This window comes from Scyliorhinus torazame, chromosome 19 (assembly GCF_047496885.1).
Source record: "Scyliorhinus torazame isolate Kashiwa2021f chromosome 19, sScyTor2.1, whole genome shotgun sequence".
NCBI classification, from domain to species: Eukaryota; Metazoa; Chordata; class Chondrichthyes; order Carcharhiniformes; family Scyliorhinidae; genus Scyliorhinus; species Scyliorhinus torazame.
In genome coordinates, this window is record NC_092725.1 from 85,045,961 (window position 1) to 85,060,884 (window position 14,924).

A 14,924-nucleotide genomic window follows, 5' to 3' on the forward strand; every position below is an offset into this window, starting at 1 on the left:
GTGCACGGTGCGATCTGGCCCCGGGGGGTGCCCCCACGGTGGCCTGGCCCACGATCGGGCCTGTGCCGTGGGGGCACTCTTTTCCTTCCGCCTTCGCCATGGTCTCCACTATGGCGGAGGCAGAAGACACCCCCTCCACTGCGCATGCGTGGGGATGCCGTGAGCAGCCGCTGACGCTCCCGCGCATGCGCCGCACGGCAAAGTCATTTCCGCGCCAGCTGGCGGGGTACCAAAGGCCTTTCCCGCCAGCTGGCGGGGCGGAAATCAGTCCGGCGCGGGCCTAGCCCCTCAAGGTGAGGGCTCAGCCCCTCAAGATGCGGAGAATTCAGCACCTTTGGGGCGGCGCGATGCCGGACATCGCGCCGATTGCGGAGAATTCCGCCCCTGATGTGGCAACTTATCAAATGCTCTTTTGAAAATCCCAAAGCATCCGCTCATTTCCCATACTCCATCGTTCGAATTGCAGACTCAAAAACTTTCAACAGGTTTGTCAAACCCTGTTTAATCAGAGTTACGATTTTCTAAATGATCTGCTAACATGTTCCTAATGAGAGATTCTAGCACTTTGTCCCTGACTGGGCTTATTTATAGTTCTCTGCTTTCTCACTTTCTCTTTTTTCTCTTTTTTCAATAGCAGGGTTATGTTTGCTACCTTCCAATCTTTATTGTAGAAGCTAAGGGGTTCTGGAAGATCAAAACCACTGCATCTATAATCCATTTTGGGGTGGAAGCCCGGGGAATTTGTTGTCACATGGTCCCATTAATTTCTCAGTACTATTCGAAGCACCGAGTGCATTCCGATGCATTCCAGCGTGTGATTGCAATGCACTGATCTCCCTTTGATGTGGTCAATGTTTGTAAGCATTAGGTTTTCAGCACTTAGAGTCACTGATCCATGAAAGGAGATGAATGGCTGCAGCTGTTTGGTGGAAGCTGTCAATCACAGCCCGCTACTAGAAAGGAATGAATGGCTTGCATAAGTAAAATAAATACATCAACTTTTCTGTTTAAAAACTCAAGGAAACCTGCAATTGGGTGTCTTTTACAACAGCTCTTGAACAGTTAAAAACTGCCAAAATAAATTGTAAACTTATCGTTAAAAATAACTGTTGAGGTCAAACAAGGAGTGGGAAATGAGAAGAGCTGTATTATCTCTCCTCACCTGATTGTAACAATATAAATGTCTCAGATTTTAGGACACCAATTAAATTTTCCAAATTTGCTGATGATATCAAACTTGGAGATGTGGTTTTAATGACTCAGAGGAAGCTGGTGGTAAATAAACATAAACATAAAACATAAAAGCATACAAAATTATGAAGGTTTGGATAAGATAGATAAGGAGAAACCCTTCCCATTAGCTGATGGTACAATAACTTGGGGGGAGGGGGGCATTCCTCGGCAAATTCATCAAGAATACTATTTTAATTAATAACCTTTATTGTCACAAATAGGCTTACATTAACACTGAAATGAAGTTACTGTGAAAAGCCCCTAGTCACCACATTCCAGCACCTGTTCGGGCACACGGAGGGAGAATTCAAAATGTCCAATTCACATAACAGCACATCTTTCGGGACTTGTGGGAGGAAACTGGAGCACCCGGGGGAAACCCACGCAGACACGGGAGAATGTGCAGACTCCGCACAGACAGTGACCCAAGCCAGGAATCGAACCTGGGACCCTGGAGCTGTGAAGCAACAGTGTTACCCACCGTGCTACCATACTATCTTGTAAACATTCCATGAACCTGTCCTACACATTATTACTGTCAATTTGGTTTGCACAACTTATATGAAGATTAAAATCCTCCATGATTACTTTATCACTCATTACATATACCTTGAATTTCTTCATTAAATGCTGTCCTATTCTACAACTACTGTAAACAACTCCGAACAATGATTTCTTCCCCTCGCTCTTTCTGAGTTCCACCCAAGCTGTTCCTACTTGATTTTATGAGCTAAGATGGAAATACTGTCTCTCCATGTTTTTAAACTTTAAAGTCAAAAAGATTCCCTCGGCACTGGGCCACCATCATGGAGGGAGCCCATATATACAGCAGCCATGGCCACAATGTTCTGGAGCACTGTTTCCACTCCCCCCCCCCCCCCCCCACCCAACCCACCTCCACATTTGCCACCAAAGGCCATGTCCATGCAGCTGGCTTGGCTCCAATGCCACCTGTAACAGTAAGTTCTAATTGGCCTTCAACTATCATGACACGGTTACCTGCTGCTTGCCTTTGGGTAGCCCAGCCATCTCCAACCCTGCCTCCATGAAAATGGCCGTTAGAATGGACCTGCAAACGTGCATGCCAGCCAGCCTATTTTCACACCTATCTGCCTTTGTGTTCATACCCCTAAGGGACCGAAAACCCTGCCTCCTGTCTCCATAATGGCTATTGCATCAAACTTATTCATTTCTACCTGTGCTATTAAGTCATTTAACTTGTTGCACATACTTTGCACTTTCGGATTTAGTGCCTGTGAATTTGACCTTTTTAAATTTTCCCTGATCTCACTTTGCCAACTAATGTGCTATTACATTTGTTACTCTCAATCCCGCTTCCTGACACATTCTGCGTAATTTAACCTAGAATGCTGATCCTCACTCGAGCCTTGATATTTCCTTAGCTACTTTTGAATTTACACTTTATTTTGAAAACTCCCACCCTCTTTAATAAGATTAAAACCTATGATGGATGTAGAAATTGATATATATTTTATTTCATATTTGTAGGAGTAATGGTATTTAAAACCCTGGTTTAAAATACATACAGGAGGTGTGTCTACTAAAGCTGCAATTAAACAGTCATTAACAGTGATGTAATCATTGATTCCAACCACTAACTTGCAGAGAAAGAGCAAACGCAATCGTGTTTTAATTGCTGGACATTCCATGGAGTGTACATAATTTATCAGGGAGTGGTGTTTAGTCCTAACTAAACAGGTCATTGAACCTAGTGGGATATAGATGATGTAATTAATGGGAGGAGCCAGATCTGTCTGTAGTTTGGCAGTCTGCTAGGATATTATAAGTTCAACAGCAGTTTGCCATAGGATTTGAGTCAGGCAAGAGAGAGGTGTACTGGATATGCTCTAAAAAGGGTCTCTCTCAAAGCGTAGCGACACAGAAGACCACAAGTAAACCTGTTGTGGTGGCACGGTGGTTAGCACTGCTGCCTCACGACACCGAGGACCTGGGCCTAATCGTGGCCCTGGGTTGCTATCCAAGTCGAGTTTACACATTCTCCCCATGGTTGCCCTTCACAACCCAAAGATGTGCAGGGTAGGTGGATTGGCCATGCCTTTAATTGAAAAAGAAAGTAAACTTTATTTATAAGTAGTATTTGAACTGTATTGGGTTGCTTAATTGGAATTAGTGGCAGATGCAGATAGTAAGTTTAGGTTTTTCCTATTTGCCTGATAATTGTAAAGCTATCTCTTTGATGTTAATGTGGTTAATCCTGTGTTTAAAGTAAAGTTTGTTTCAACATAAACAATGCCTATTGGTCAGAGTCATCACAAATGGATGCAGTATCTTTTCCTCACAGTTTTACAAATAGAAAACTTGTTTAGCATTCTTGTCCAGTAGCCTAACAAAGGTTGGGGTTAGTTCCAGTATCTTAACAAAATTGGGGCTCTTTACCAGGATTAAAAAGTATAATTCCTTGTTTGGCTTGGGATTAGTTAACAATAAGTGTGATGGCTGGTGCGTTCTTTCAGGTGTTGATATTCTTGCCAGTTTAAATAGAGACTCTTAGAGGCTGGTAAAATGGCTCTTTCAGTAGCTAAGAGTTTCATGGGTGTTAAAGCAGTCACTTTGGGTGGCGTAGAAAGGGTGGTTAAGACAAAGCTTTTGGCTCTGTCTCTCTATCTATCTCTCTCTCTTTGTCTCTCTCTCACTCACTCACTCTCTCTCACTCTAACTCATTCTCTCTCTCACACTCTCTCTGTCTGTCTCTCTCTCTCACTCTCTCTGTCTCTCTCTCTCACTCACTCTCTCTGTCACTCACTCTCTCTGTCTCTCTCTCTCTCACTCACTCACTCTCCTGTCTCTCTCTCTATACTCTCTCTCACCCTCTCTGTCTCTCTCTCCCTCTCCCTCTGCCTCTCTCTATACTCTCTCACCCTCTATCCCACTCACTCACTCTCTCTCTCTCTGTCTCTCACTCACTCTCTCTCTCTCGTTATCTTTCTGTCTCTCTCTTAATCTCTCCCTCTCTACTCTCCCTCTACCTCTACTCTCGCTCTACACTCTCATCCTCTCTCTCTCTCTCTACTCTCTCCCTCATTCTCTCTCTCTCTTGCTCACACACACTGGGCGCGATTCTCCGCTCCAGCGCCAGTTGGGAGAATCGCCTGAGTCGCCAAATTTTCCCGCGACGCCGGTACGACGCCCTCCCATGATTCATGGAAGCGGCCAGATCGGCACAATCGCGTTTTGCGCAGCGCGGTACAATGAATCGCCCGAGACAGCCAAAAAGGCGATTCACCGGTACCCCCGCGATTCTCCGGCCCGGATGGACCGAGCGGCCTGCCCAAAACGGCGGGTTCCCCCCGGCTCCGTCCACACCTGGTCGCTGCCGGCGGGAACAGCGCGGGAACGATGGGGGGGCGGCCTGTGGGGTGGCGAGGAGGGATCCTGCACCATGGGGGGCCTCAAATGGGGTCTGGCCTGCGATTGGTGCCCACCAATCGTCGGGCCGGCCTCTCTGAAGGAGGACCTCCTTTCTTCCGCAGCCCCGCAAGATCCGTCAGACATCTTCTTGCGGGGCGGACTCGGAGAGGATGGCAACCACGCATGCACGGGTTGGCGCCGGCCAACCCGCGCATGCGCGGGTGACGCCAGTTATACGGATCTTGCGCCGGCCACGTCATGTATGCGGCGCCGCCTTTACGCGGCGCCAAGGCCTGGCACATGTAAATGACGCGGCGCCACTCCTAGCCCATTATCGGGCCCTGAATCAGTCGGGATAGGGGCTGTTTCGCGCCATCGTGAACCTCGACGGCGTTCACGACGGCGCGAACACTCTGCCTCCATTTCGGAGAATCCCGCCCACTCTCTCTGTCTCTCTCTCTCTCTGTCTCTGTCTCTCACTTTCACTTTGTCTCTCTCTCACTCTCTCTCTCTCTCTCCTCTCACTCTCGCCCCCTCTCACTCTCTAAAAAAAAGACAAAGTTTTGGATTTGGTGGTCAAACTGCAATTGACTTTACCTGAAGAGGTGAGGAAGATGGAGATAATTAAAGTGATATCTCAGCATTTAAATTTGTCAGAGACGTAGTCTGAATCATTGGAATTAGCTAAAATTCAATTACAAATGAAACAATTAGAAATGCAGGTAAAAGAAGGAACTTCCAAAAGGAAATTGAAGTAAGGAACCTTGGTGAGGAAATGGATAGATTAGCAAGGGATGAAAAGAAAAGGAAAAGGAGAGCATGGCAATGATAGAGGAAAAAAACAAAGAGAGAAATTTTGAACTTTGGAAAATGGAACTGCAAAGAGATTATAAATTTAAAAGGTTGCAGTTAAATGCAGATGTTGAGGAAAGTCTTGAGGAAGGAGTAACCCCTCTTAGTAAAACGCCTAGTGGGAATATGTTAAAAAATATTCAAGCACTGCCAAGGTTTGACGAGAAAGGTGTGAAAGCCTTTTTTTGTGTAATTTGAGAAAGTAGCTAAACAATTGAATTAGCCAAAAACGATGTGGGTATTGTTGGTTCAAATGAAGTTGAAAGCTTGAGTTAGTGAAGCGTTTGCATCACTATCAGAGGAGATATCATGGATTATGATGAGGTGAGCAAAGCTATTTTAAATGCATATGAACTAGTGCTAGCAGCCTACAGACAGAAGTTTAGAAATCTAAGGAAATAACCAGATTGGGCATATATAAAATTTGAAGTAACTAAACAAAATAATTTTGATGGGTGGATAAGAGCAGTAAAAATAGACTTAATGTGTCAAGCTCTTGGGGAAATGGTTATCGGAATTTAAAGATTTATATCCTGCAGTAGTGAGAACTCATTTGGAAGAGAAAAGGGTAAGAACTGCTAGACTGGTAGCAGAAATGGCAGATGATTTTGAATTAGTTCATAGATCAAGGTTTTGTTTTCGACATCAATATCAACCTGTGAATGAAAGAAACTAGGAAAATGAGAAATCCACAGGTAGTCAATGCAAAGGGGGTATGGTTGGAGATATTGCCTCAGGTTAAAAAAGAAACTTATTAGGGTGGAAGAGAGATAAGACAATAAGGTTGGACATACAAAGTCACCATGTTGATGGCTTAACTCCTCAAACTCTCAGTGGAAAATCTTCCTATCATGTCAATGGTTCCTACCTGGTCTGCAACAATTAAATCTTCTGCCTCCCATGTTCTTCTCTAGCCGGGACAATGCTGGCAAAAGACAGGGTTGACCCAGATACAACGTTGGGAACTCCCAGTCATTGCTTTACTAACTAGCTTCCATTTCCCAAAGCAGCCTATGGTTCTCTGGGACTGTGGCAACATTTTATTACTGTGACCTATCACCATCACATTTGTTTATACTCCCCCTGCTTGAATGGCCTCCTGCTCATGTCAGTTTTGTCCATCTGCCTTGCAGTCCTTGTTTGCCCCTACATAGATAGAAAATACTTTGTACTTGTTGGCCACAATCTTGGGCCAAGTCTCCTTCATCATATCCTGGATTCCCTTACCTGCCTGACTTGTAGTGATACCCCTTCCTGCCCTTGAACATTACCAACTCTAAAGTTATACTTAATGTAAAGGTTGTGACTTCCTTCTGGAACAAAGCATCCAGGTAACCCTGAAACCTCACAATATCTGCATTTTGGGCTTCAAAAACTCTGAACAAATTTCCTCGGGTTTTAGACACTTACCACAGGTAGGACCATCCAGGATCGCAAACTCCCTTCTGCTGCAATTATGGCACACCATCTGATTTTATTTGTTTATTTATTTGAATAGGTAATTAGTTAATTAATTTTTTTTAAATTGAATGTATTTTGTGGTTAGCTAATTTGTTGATCCAGTTTAAATTACTAATTTAGTAAAGGAAGACCAAGGTACTCTATCCTCACAGTGAGAAGAAAGCAAAGCAAACATCGGCAACTCAAGGCTGAGTCAAAGGCCGGCAAATCAAGGTTAACCCCTCCCCTACCTGCACCTTTAAATTCCCAACTTCGTTAATGAAATACTCTTTCACAGGTTATAACTTGTAACTTTATGTTCCTGTTGGTGGTGAATATATGCAGCCCTGACTTTTTTTTGCATTTTTTCCGTATTCGTTTTCAATAGTTAATTCCTGTATTTACATTTAAGTGTGTATCGTACAGGAGCCTATCTATCTTAGCATTCCTGCAAGCTCTATGTTGCATACCTTTTCTGAAAAGCTACAGTAGCTGTTCAATTTGCAGCCGTGAGTACATGTAATTATGTACTGTTTATTATTAGTTTTAAGTAATTTAAGCACACAGGGAGGCAGCGGGCTTCATGGTATTGTTGCTGGACTCGTAATCCAGAGACCCAGAATCATACTCTGGGGACCCACATTCGAATCCTGCGATTGCAGAATGTGAAATTTGAATTCAATAAAAATCTGGAATTAAAAGGTTAGCCGTCAATTGTTGTAAAAACCCATCTGGTTCACTAATATCCTTTAGGGAAGGAAATCTGCTGTCTTTACCTGGTATGTCCTACATGTGGCTCCAGATTCACAGCAATGTGGCTGACTCTTAAGTGCCCTCAGGGACGGGCAATAAATGCTGGTGCCCACATTCATGAATGCATTTTAAAGAATCATGAATCCTTTTCTTATGACTCGTTTTCACAATTTACAACAATCATTGTCCCTATTGGTAGAAATGAATATCTATAGCCCCTCAATTGGATACTGATTTTCACAAGTAACATTTTTTTATGCAGCGTTAACATTAAGTACTTACAACCATTCTACTTAATAGTAGCTATGGGTACTTACATTCCTGAAATTCCCCAGTGGATGCCTGCATCGTTCCCAACTGAATCAAACAAGGCCAGTCCAATCAGAGAGATGGTTGGAGCAATTGTTAAAGGCCCAATATACCGCATTAAAAATCCAATTAAACCAGAAAATCCCACAACTATTTGGAAACAGGCTGCCACCATAATTGCTCCTTGGACCTGCAAACAAGAAGATTATCAGGTTTTCATGCCTCGATTTGTTTTGTGCCATTAAAGTAATAAGAAATTACAAGATAAATGAAATAGCAGCATTCTGAAAATCATTGATTACATCTTGATTAAAAGCTCAGTTAGGCTTTGCCTCTGAAATACTCTGATTCAATTCGCACTCCAGGGCTTGAGCACAATAATTAAGGCCAACACTCTAGTGCAATACTAAGGGTCAGATACTGTCAGATTGCCTTTGGATAAGACATGAAACTAAGGCCCGTCCGCCTATTTAGGTAGACATAAAAGGTCCATAGCACTATTTTTAAGGAGAGCGGGCCAGTGGTTGTTTAATCAACATCATAAATACAGATTTTCTGGTCATTATCATGTTATTGTTTATGGGACCTTATTGTGTACAAATTAACCACCACATTTTCATCATTCCAACAGTGACTTCAAAAAGTACATCCTTGGCTGTAAGGCTCATTAAGGCATCAGGCAGTCATGAAAATAATTATATAAATGCAAGACTCACATTTTATTAACTGCAAGAATGGAATGGGTCACACAGGCCTGGATTCTCTATCCTGGAGCCTAAGTGTTCCCACCAGCGCAGAATCGCTAGTGGTCTCCACTGGCACTAGGGGCAGGCCCAGTATGCAAGTCTCTCTCCTGTTCCATGTTGATTTATGCATGGGGGAGAGCTCACCGGATTCAGTCAGAATCCCAGTTTCGAGCCACCATTTTGAGCTGGAGGCCCGATCCCGATGTTTGGTGGTGGTCCCCCCTCCATCCCAAAATACAAATCCTGCCCCCCTCCTCTGCTGACCAGTAGGGGCATCATACCCCCCCCCCCCCACCGCACCCCACCACCACCACAGGGATAACAGGTCAACCCCCTTGCACAATTCCTTTATGTTGGTAATTAGGAATACAAATATTTATTTTAAAAGTTACTGAACTCTGGAGGATAATAACATCATTCACTGACTGAAATTCCAAATTTAATGTTCTACTAGAAGCTGAGACCTATTGGGAACAAGGTTAAATCTGTCAAATTCCTTATGCAGAGAACCCTTGCTACATGAGCAGTCTTTCAGCTCATCAGTCTGGACTAGAAATCAAGCCCATGCCCCTAAGATGAAAGGTCATTAATCCACTGTGTCAACCAGTCTCCTGAAAAATAGATTTCTGGGGCGAGATTCTCCGACCCCCCGCTGGGTCAGAGAATCGCCGGGGGCTGGCGTGAATCCTGCCCCCGCCGGTTGCCGAATTCTCCGGCACCGGAGATTTGGTTGGGGCGGGAATCGCGCCGCGCTGGTTGGCGGGCCCCCCCCCGCGATTCTCCGGCCCGGATGGGCCGAAGTCCTGCTGCTAGAATGCCTGTCCCGCCGGCGTGGATTAAACCACCTACCTTACTGGCGGGACAAGGTGGCGCGGGCGGGCTCCGGGGTCCTGTGGGGGGGCGCGGGGCAATCTGGCCCCGGGGGGTGCCCCCACGGTGGCCTGGCCCGCGATCCGGGCCCACCGATCCGCGGGTGGGCCTGTGCCGTGGGGGCACTCTTTTCCTTCCGCCTTAGCCACAGTCTCCACCATGGCAGAGGCAGAAGAGATCCCACAGCGCATGCACGGGGATGCCGTGAGCGGCCCCCGCGCTTGCGCCGCCCAGCAATGTCATTTCCGCGCCAGCTGGCGGGGCACTTCCTCCAGCTGGCGGGACGGAAATCAGTCCGGCGCAGGCCGAGCCCCTCAAGGTTAGGGCTCGGCCCCCCAAGATGTGGCGGATTCTGCACCTTTGGGGCGGCGCGATGCCCGACTGATTTGCGCCGTTTTTGGCGCTGGTTGGCGGACATCGCGCCGATACCAGAGAATTTTGCCCCTGTTTTTTAAATAAAGTACCTCTCGTATGCGTGTCTGCCAAACTTCAATAAAGATCGGATCACTGACGTTGACGAGTGTCTTGTTGTGCGTCCATTCTGGACATTTATACTGGGGCAAAGATAGCATTGCCACAGTAGGAGTTAGGAAAGTAAATGTTCCTCCTTGGAGAATTGGTAACCTGAAACATAGTAAATTGGTCAATCCTCCTTGTTAATAATAATAACTTTTATTAGTGTCACAAGTAGGCTTACATTAACACTGCAATGAAGTTACTACTGTGAAAATCCCCTAGTCACCAAACTCAGGCACCTGTTCGGGTACACTGAGGGAGAATTCAGAATGTCCAATTCACCTCACAAGCAATTCCTCCCACAAGTCTTTCGGGTCTTGTGGGAGGAAACCGGAGCACCCGGAGGAAACTAACGCAGACACGGGGGGAATGTGCAGACTCTGCACAGACAGTGACCCAAGCCGGGAATCGAACAGAGTCCCTGGCGCTGTGAAGCAATAGTGCTAACCGCTGTGCTACCATGCCGTCAGATACTACAAATTCATGCAATTTTGTGGGTAGTTAATTTCATTCAAGGGCCTGAAATATTTTGATCTCGGCATATTGGTTCTTGGGCGACATCTATTGCTGACCCCACCCTACTATCTGGGAATCTGGAAGAAATGTGAAGTCCAGCGGTGAGACCTCTTAAAACTGAATAGTTAGGATGCCACTCGAGTAGTTTTACATAAGTTAGTTTATTAAGGATTGAGATTAATTATAGAAAGTGTACTGAGTAATCATTATTAACCATTAAACATGGATCTTTAGAACATAACAGTATTAAGTAATCAAACTCTGGCTACAAGCAGTGGCCGCAATGAATGGTGGGATTTAGGCTAGCTAACTTGACCATGCTTTTGAGGCACAGGAGATGTGTGATCAGCAAATTACTAGTAAACACAAGTTTTTATCTCCGATATCCTCTGGAAGTGAAAAGGAAGTCACTTTTGATATCCTGGCTTTCTGAAACAATCCATGGAGTAAAGAGGATGCCAGTTCTGCCATCCTGGCCCTCATAAACAATGGGTGAGCAGGATGCTGAGATGGGGGAAAAACAATTTAGGATGCTATGATTGACATCAAGCATTTTTGTAAACACAGCAAACAGGGTGAAGTTCATTAAGGGTTGATCGCAATTTTATTGGATAAGGTTTAAACATGACAGCTTCAGGGGTTGCATCGAGTACAACTGGGGTGGGCTATTGATTTTTGGAAATTGTATACTTGATGTGTTTTTATCAGTGTTGATAGATAGATCTTGGCATTATCCAGATCTCATCTCCGTCTACACGTAACCAAGCTTGGATTAATAAATAAGTCACCTTATCCAGATTGCTGATGTGTCTTTTGCTCTCTGTACTGAGTTGAGCCACAGGTAAGAGTCCCACTTGGAAGCTGACTCAATATCAAGGTCTTGAAACCGCTCCTACAGGAAGGTCCTTATTTTATTTAAAATTAGCAAGTGACCTATTGGTACACCACTTGTTCCCACCAGAACTGGGGGGGGGATACCGACATCTACAAATTTCAAAATCAATCAAACATCAGCACATTTCCCAAGCTCAAGCTTATCAAACATTCCCACTGCAATTTCAGTGTAAATTAGATGTACAGTAAACACTCTCATGCCACCTATAGAATGGGCTTGGTCTAACTGTGGGCTAGGTCCAACATTGTTTGTACTGTACTTGATGATTGACTGGAAATGATTGACATTAATATTGTGAGTCATGAGAAAAAATATTGAACATACCAAAACTAATGGAAAAAAAAACACTAAATCGCTTTGCATTGTATATTGTAAATGTGTTCCCAACTAATCTTGACAAAGGTCAGAACAGTTTTAAACCTGTTTTAATAATAATAATCTTTATTGTCACAAATAGGATTACATTAACACTGCAATGAAGTTACTGTGAAAGGCCCCTCGTCGCCACATTCTTGCGCATGTTCGGGTACACAGAGGGAGAATTTAGAATGTCCAAATCACAATTCAATGAGATTTTGGCTGATCTGTTCATTCTTCACTCCATTTACCTGCCTTGGATCAATATCCTGAATAACCTTTGTTTAGTGAAATTCCATGAATCTCAGATTTTAAATTATTAATTGAGCTGGTACCTACTGCTTTTTGCGGCAGACAGCTCCGTACTCCTGACATTCTTTCCATGAAATCATGTTTCCAAACTTCTCCGCTCAAACGCTGGTTCTAATTTTTAGAAAATGCCCCCTACATCTAGACTAATTTTACAATGAAAATAGTTTTTTCTCTACATTATCCTTGGATGACTTGAAATGACTCTTAACCATTTACATTTCAGGAAATCCAACCCTGCTTTGTCTAATCTCTCCTTGTAATCTAAAGCTTGGAGTATAATTCTAGAAAACCTTCGCTTCCAAAGCCAATGCACACAATCCTAAGGTGTGATTTCCAGAACTGAACTCACTGTTCAGGTTTGTATTGATCTAGCATAACTTATTATCTTTTTGTGTTCTAGAATGTCTAAGATATTAAGGCTAACGTTCTAATTCTAAGACTGAATGGCGCTCTGCCAAGTTTTAGAGAAATTGTGTTTACGAAATAGACAAAGGTTAGTTTCGATAGTTTGACAGGTTAAAGATTACAATACGTTGCTGTCTTACCTGACCCCGAAAAAAACCTGAAGGAGTGTACACATTCCCGACACAAAGAAAATGGTGCTGATAAGGTAGCTTTGGGTGACGTGGTCATGTTGTAAGCAGAGCTCCCGTGACAAAAGGAGAGGGATGGCGATAGTACCGCCCAACGCAGTCAGATAATGCTGGGGAAAATATAATTACAAATAGAATTTTAATCAGACGCAAAATACCTGGAAATAAAAACAGAACATGCTGGAAATACTCAAAAAAATCAGGAAGCGCCTGCAGAGAGAACAGTCAAAGATCTAAGTTAATGATCTTTGAGAAAGTTCGAGATGTGACAGGCTTGAAACAAGTGCTTGGGGAGGGGTAATGGGAGGAAAGAACAAAAGGGAAAGTTCGAGAGGGTGTTAGGCAGGAGACTAAACAACAAAAAGGATGATGGCGAAAGCCAGAGAAAGATGGTAATATAACAAGTAAAGAAATTAAAGAATGGTTCTAAGGGAGGTGTAACTGGGAAAGCAAAATCATCGCAGACTGTTGCTACTCAAATAGAAAGAATTTAAAACAGGCCCGTTCACGAGTTTCTTAAAAATGTTCCTTATCCACTACCTACCAACTCTTCATGCAAAGTGGAGAATTTCCATGGAGTTCTCCGATTGTCTAACAATAGCTTACATGAAAGACTGGTGGAAGATTTGGAGAAACGGTTGTTCGTGGTATTTTTGTAGTTTCCACTAAGCCTCCGCCAAAGAGTAAGATTGGGGGGAATCGCGCCGAAAATCTAGATGTGTGTGTTTAAAATTAAGTAGGAGCGGAATAGATTTGGTCATTGATGCCCCTGTAACTGGAAAGCCAGCCGATATTGTCTCTCCTTTGTATTTTCTTTCTTTCTCTTTTTGTGTTTTCCTCTCTTTGTTTTTTACTCTTTCAGAGTTCCACTATGGACTTATGCACATCGTTGAATTGAAACTAGTAATTCAGTGCAATATTGAAGGACTGGTGCATTACTCAAGAATGTTTAAATGGAACTACAATATCTGGTGACATTACTCAAAAAGCAGACAATGTCTTAGCCAACTGTTATCCCTCAACAGAAACGGGAAAAAAACATTAGTTGACCATTACCCATTTGGGGGGATTTAGCTATGGATAAATTAGGTTGCTGTGTTTACCTCGACAACAAGTAATTTACGTCAAAAGTAATTCATTGGTAGTGAAGTGCTTTGCGATGTTCATTTTTAAATTAATTCTTGAAATGTGGACATTGCTGGCAAGCCTGCTACTGATTGTTAACACCTAGGAGCTCCAGAAAAGCTGGTGGTGAACTGCCTTCTTCAGCCCCTGCAGTCAGTCTGGTGTCAATACACCCACCGGGCTGTGAGGGAAGGAGTGCCAGGATTTTAAACCCAGCGACATTGATAGAATGGTAATAAAAGCCCAAGTCAGGATGGTGCGTGACCAGAGGGGGGGACTTAGAGGTTATGGTTTTCCCTTTCACCTGACGCTTTTGTCAGAGGTAGCAGAGGTTATGGGTTTGGGGGCGGGGGGGGGGGGATTCCAAGCTGGAGGGGTGCCAGCAGAAGAGCCTCGGCAGATTGCTGCAGTACATCCTAGCGACGGTACACATGCACCACAATCACAATAAGCCTTAGGACATGGAAGGTAAAGAACATTTTTCTCCATGGTTTGGCTCTCTTGTCGTCTCCCTCTGTTTCTTACCTGAGTGCCAAGAAGTATGCACAAATACCAGGGAGGAACATCAGTGACATAGTATGTCATTTTGTTTATGTTCTTCTTGGTTGAAGAAAGCTCGTTGTCCTCCATATTAATTGATGCGCTGGTGTTATGAGTGCCTCCAACTTCATTCTAAATAACAAATCAAAAATGAATGCTCCTGCAGAACAACTGAGATTATTTTAAAAGTGCGCAACATTATAATACTTGTCTCACATTCTTTTTCAGCTGTATTTAAGCATTCACCATTTACGTCAATCAGGAAATAAATTGAATAAGATGCAAAAGATTGAATCAGTTGGGTAATGTAATGAGTCACTGGGTGTATCACAGTTCGGTCTGGGGCACAGTAGAAGTTCCAACTCAGAAGGGAAAAATAGTACAGACCCAGAATTCCTATTTCCCCGTTTCACTATTTTTCCCTTCTGAGTTGGAACTTCTACAGTACCCCAGACCGAATTGGGATACACTCAGTGA

The 14,924-nt window shown here is 43.9% G+C and overlaps 1 protein-coding gene across 1 annotated transcript in view; it reads right to left on the bottom strand.

Moving 5' to 3' along the window:
• The window catches only part of slc23a4 (solute carrier family 23 member 4), a 76,522-nt gene that overhangs the window by 48,998 nt on the left and 12,600 nt on the right, over nucleotides 1-14,924 (bottom strand). Inside the window, exons 2-5 of the mRNA XM_072484655.1 lie at nucleotides 14,433-14,579; nucleotides 12,735-12,892; nucleotides 10,058-10,217; nucleotides 7,986-8,167 (exon numbers count right to left, since the gene is read on the bottom strand). Of these exons, the coding sequence (XP_072340756.1) occupies nucleotides 7,986-8,167; nucleotides 10,058-10,217; nucleotides 12,735-12,892; nucleotides 14,433-14,579 (647 nt within the window). The remainder of the gene's footprint in view (nucleotides 1-7,985; nucleotides 8,168-10,057; nucleotides 10,218-12,734; nucleotides 12,893-14,432; nucleotides 14,580-14,924) is intronic.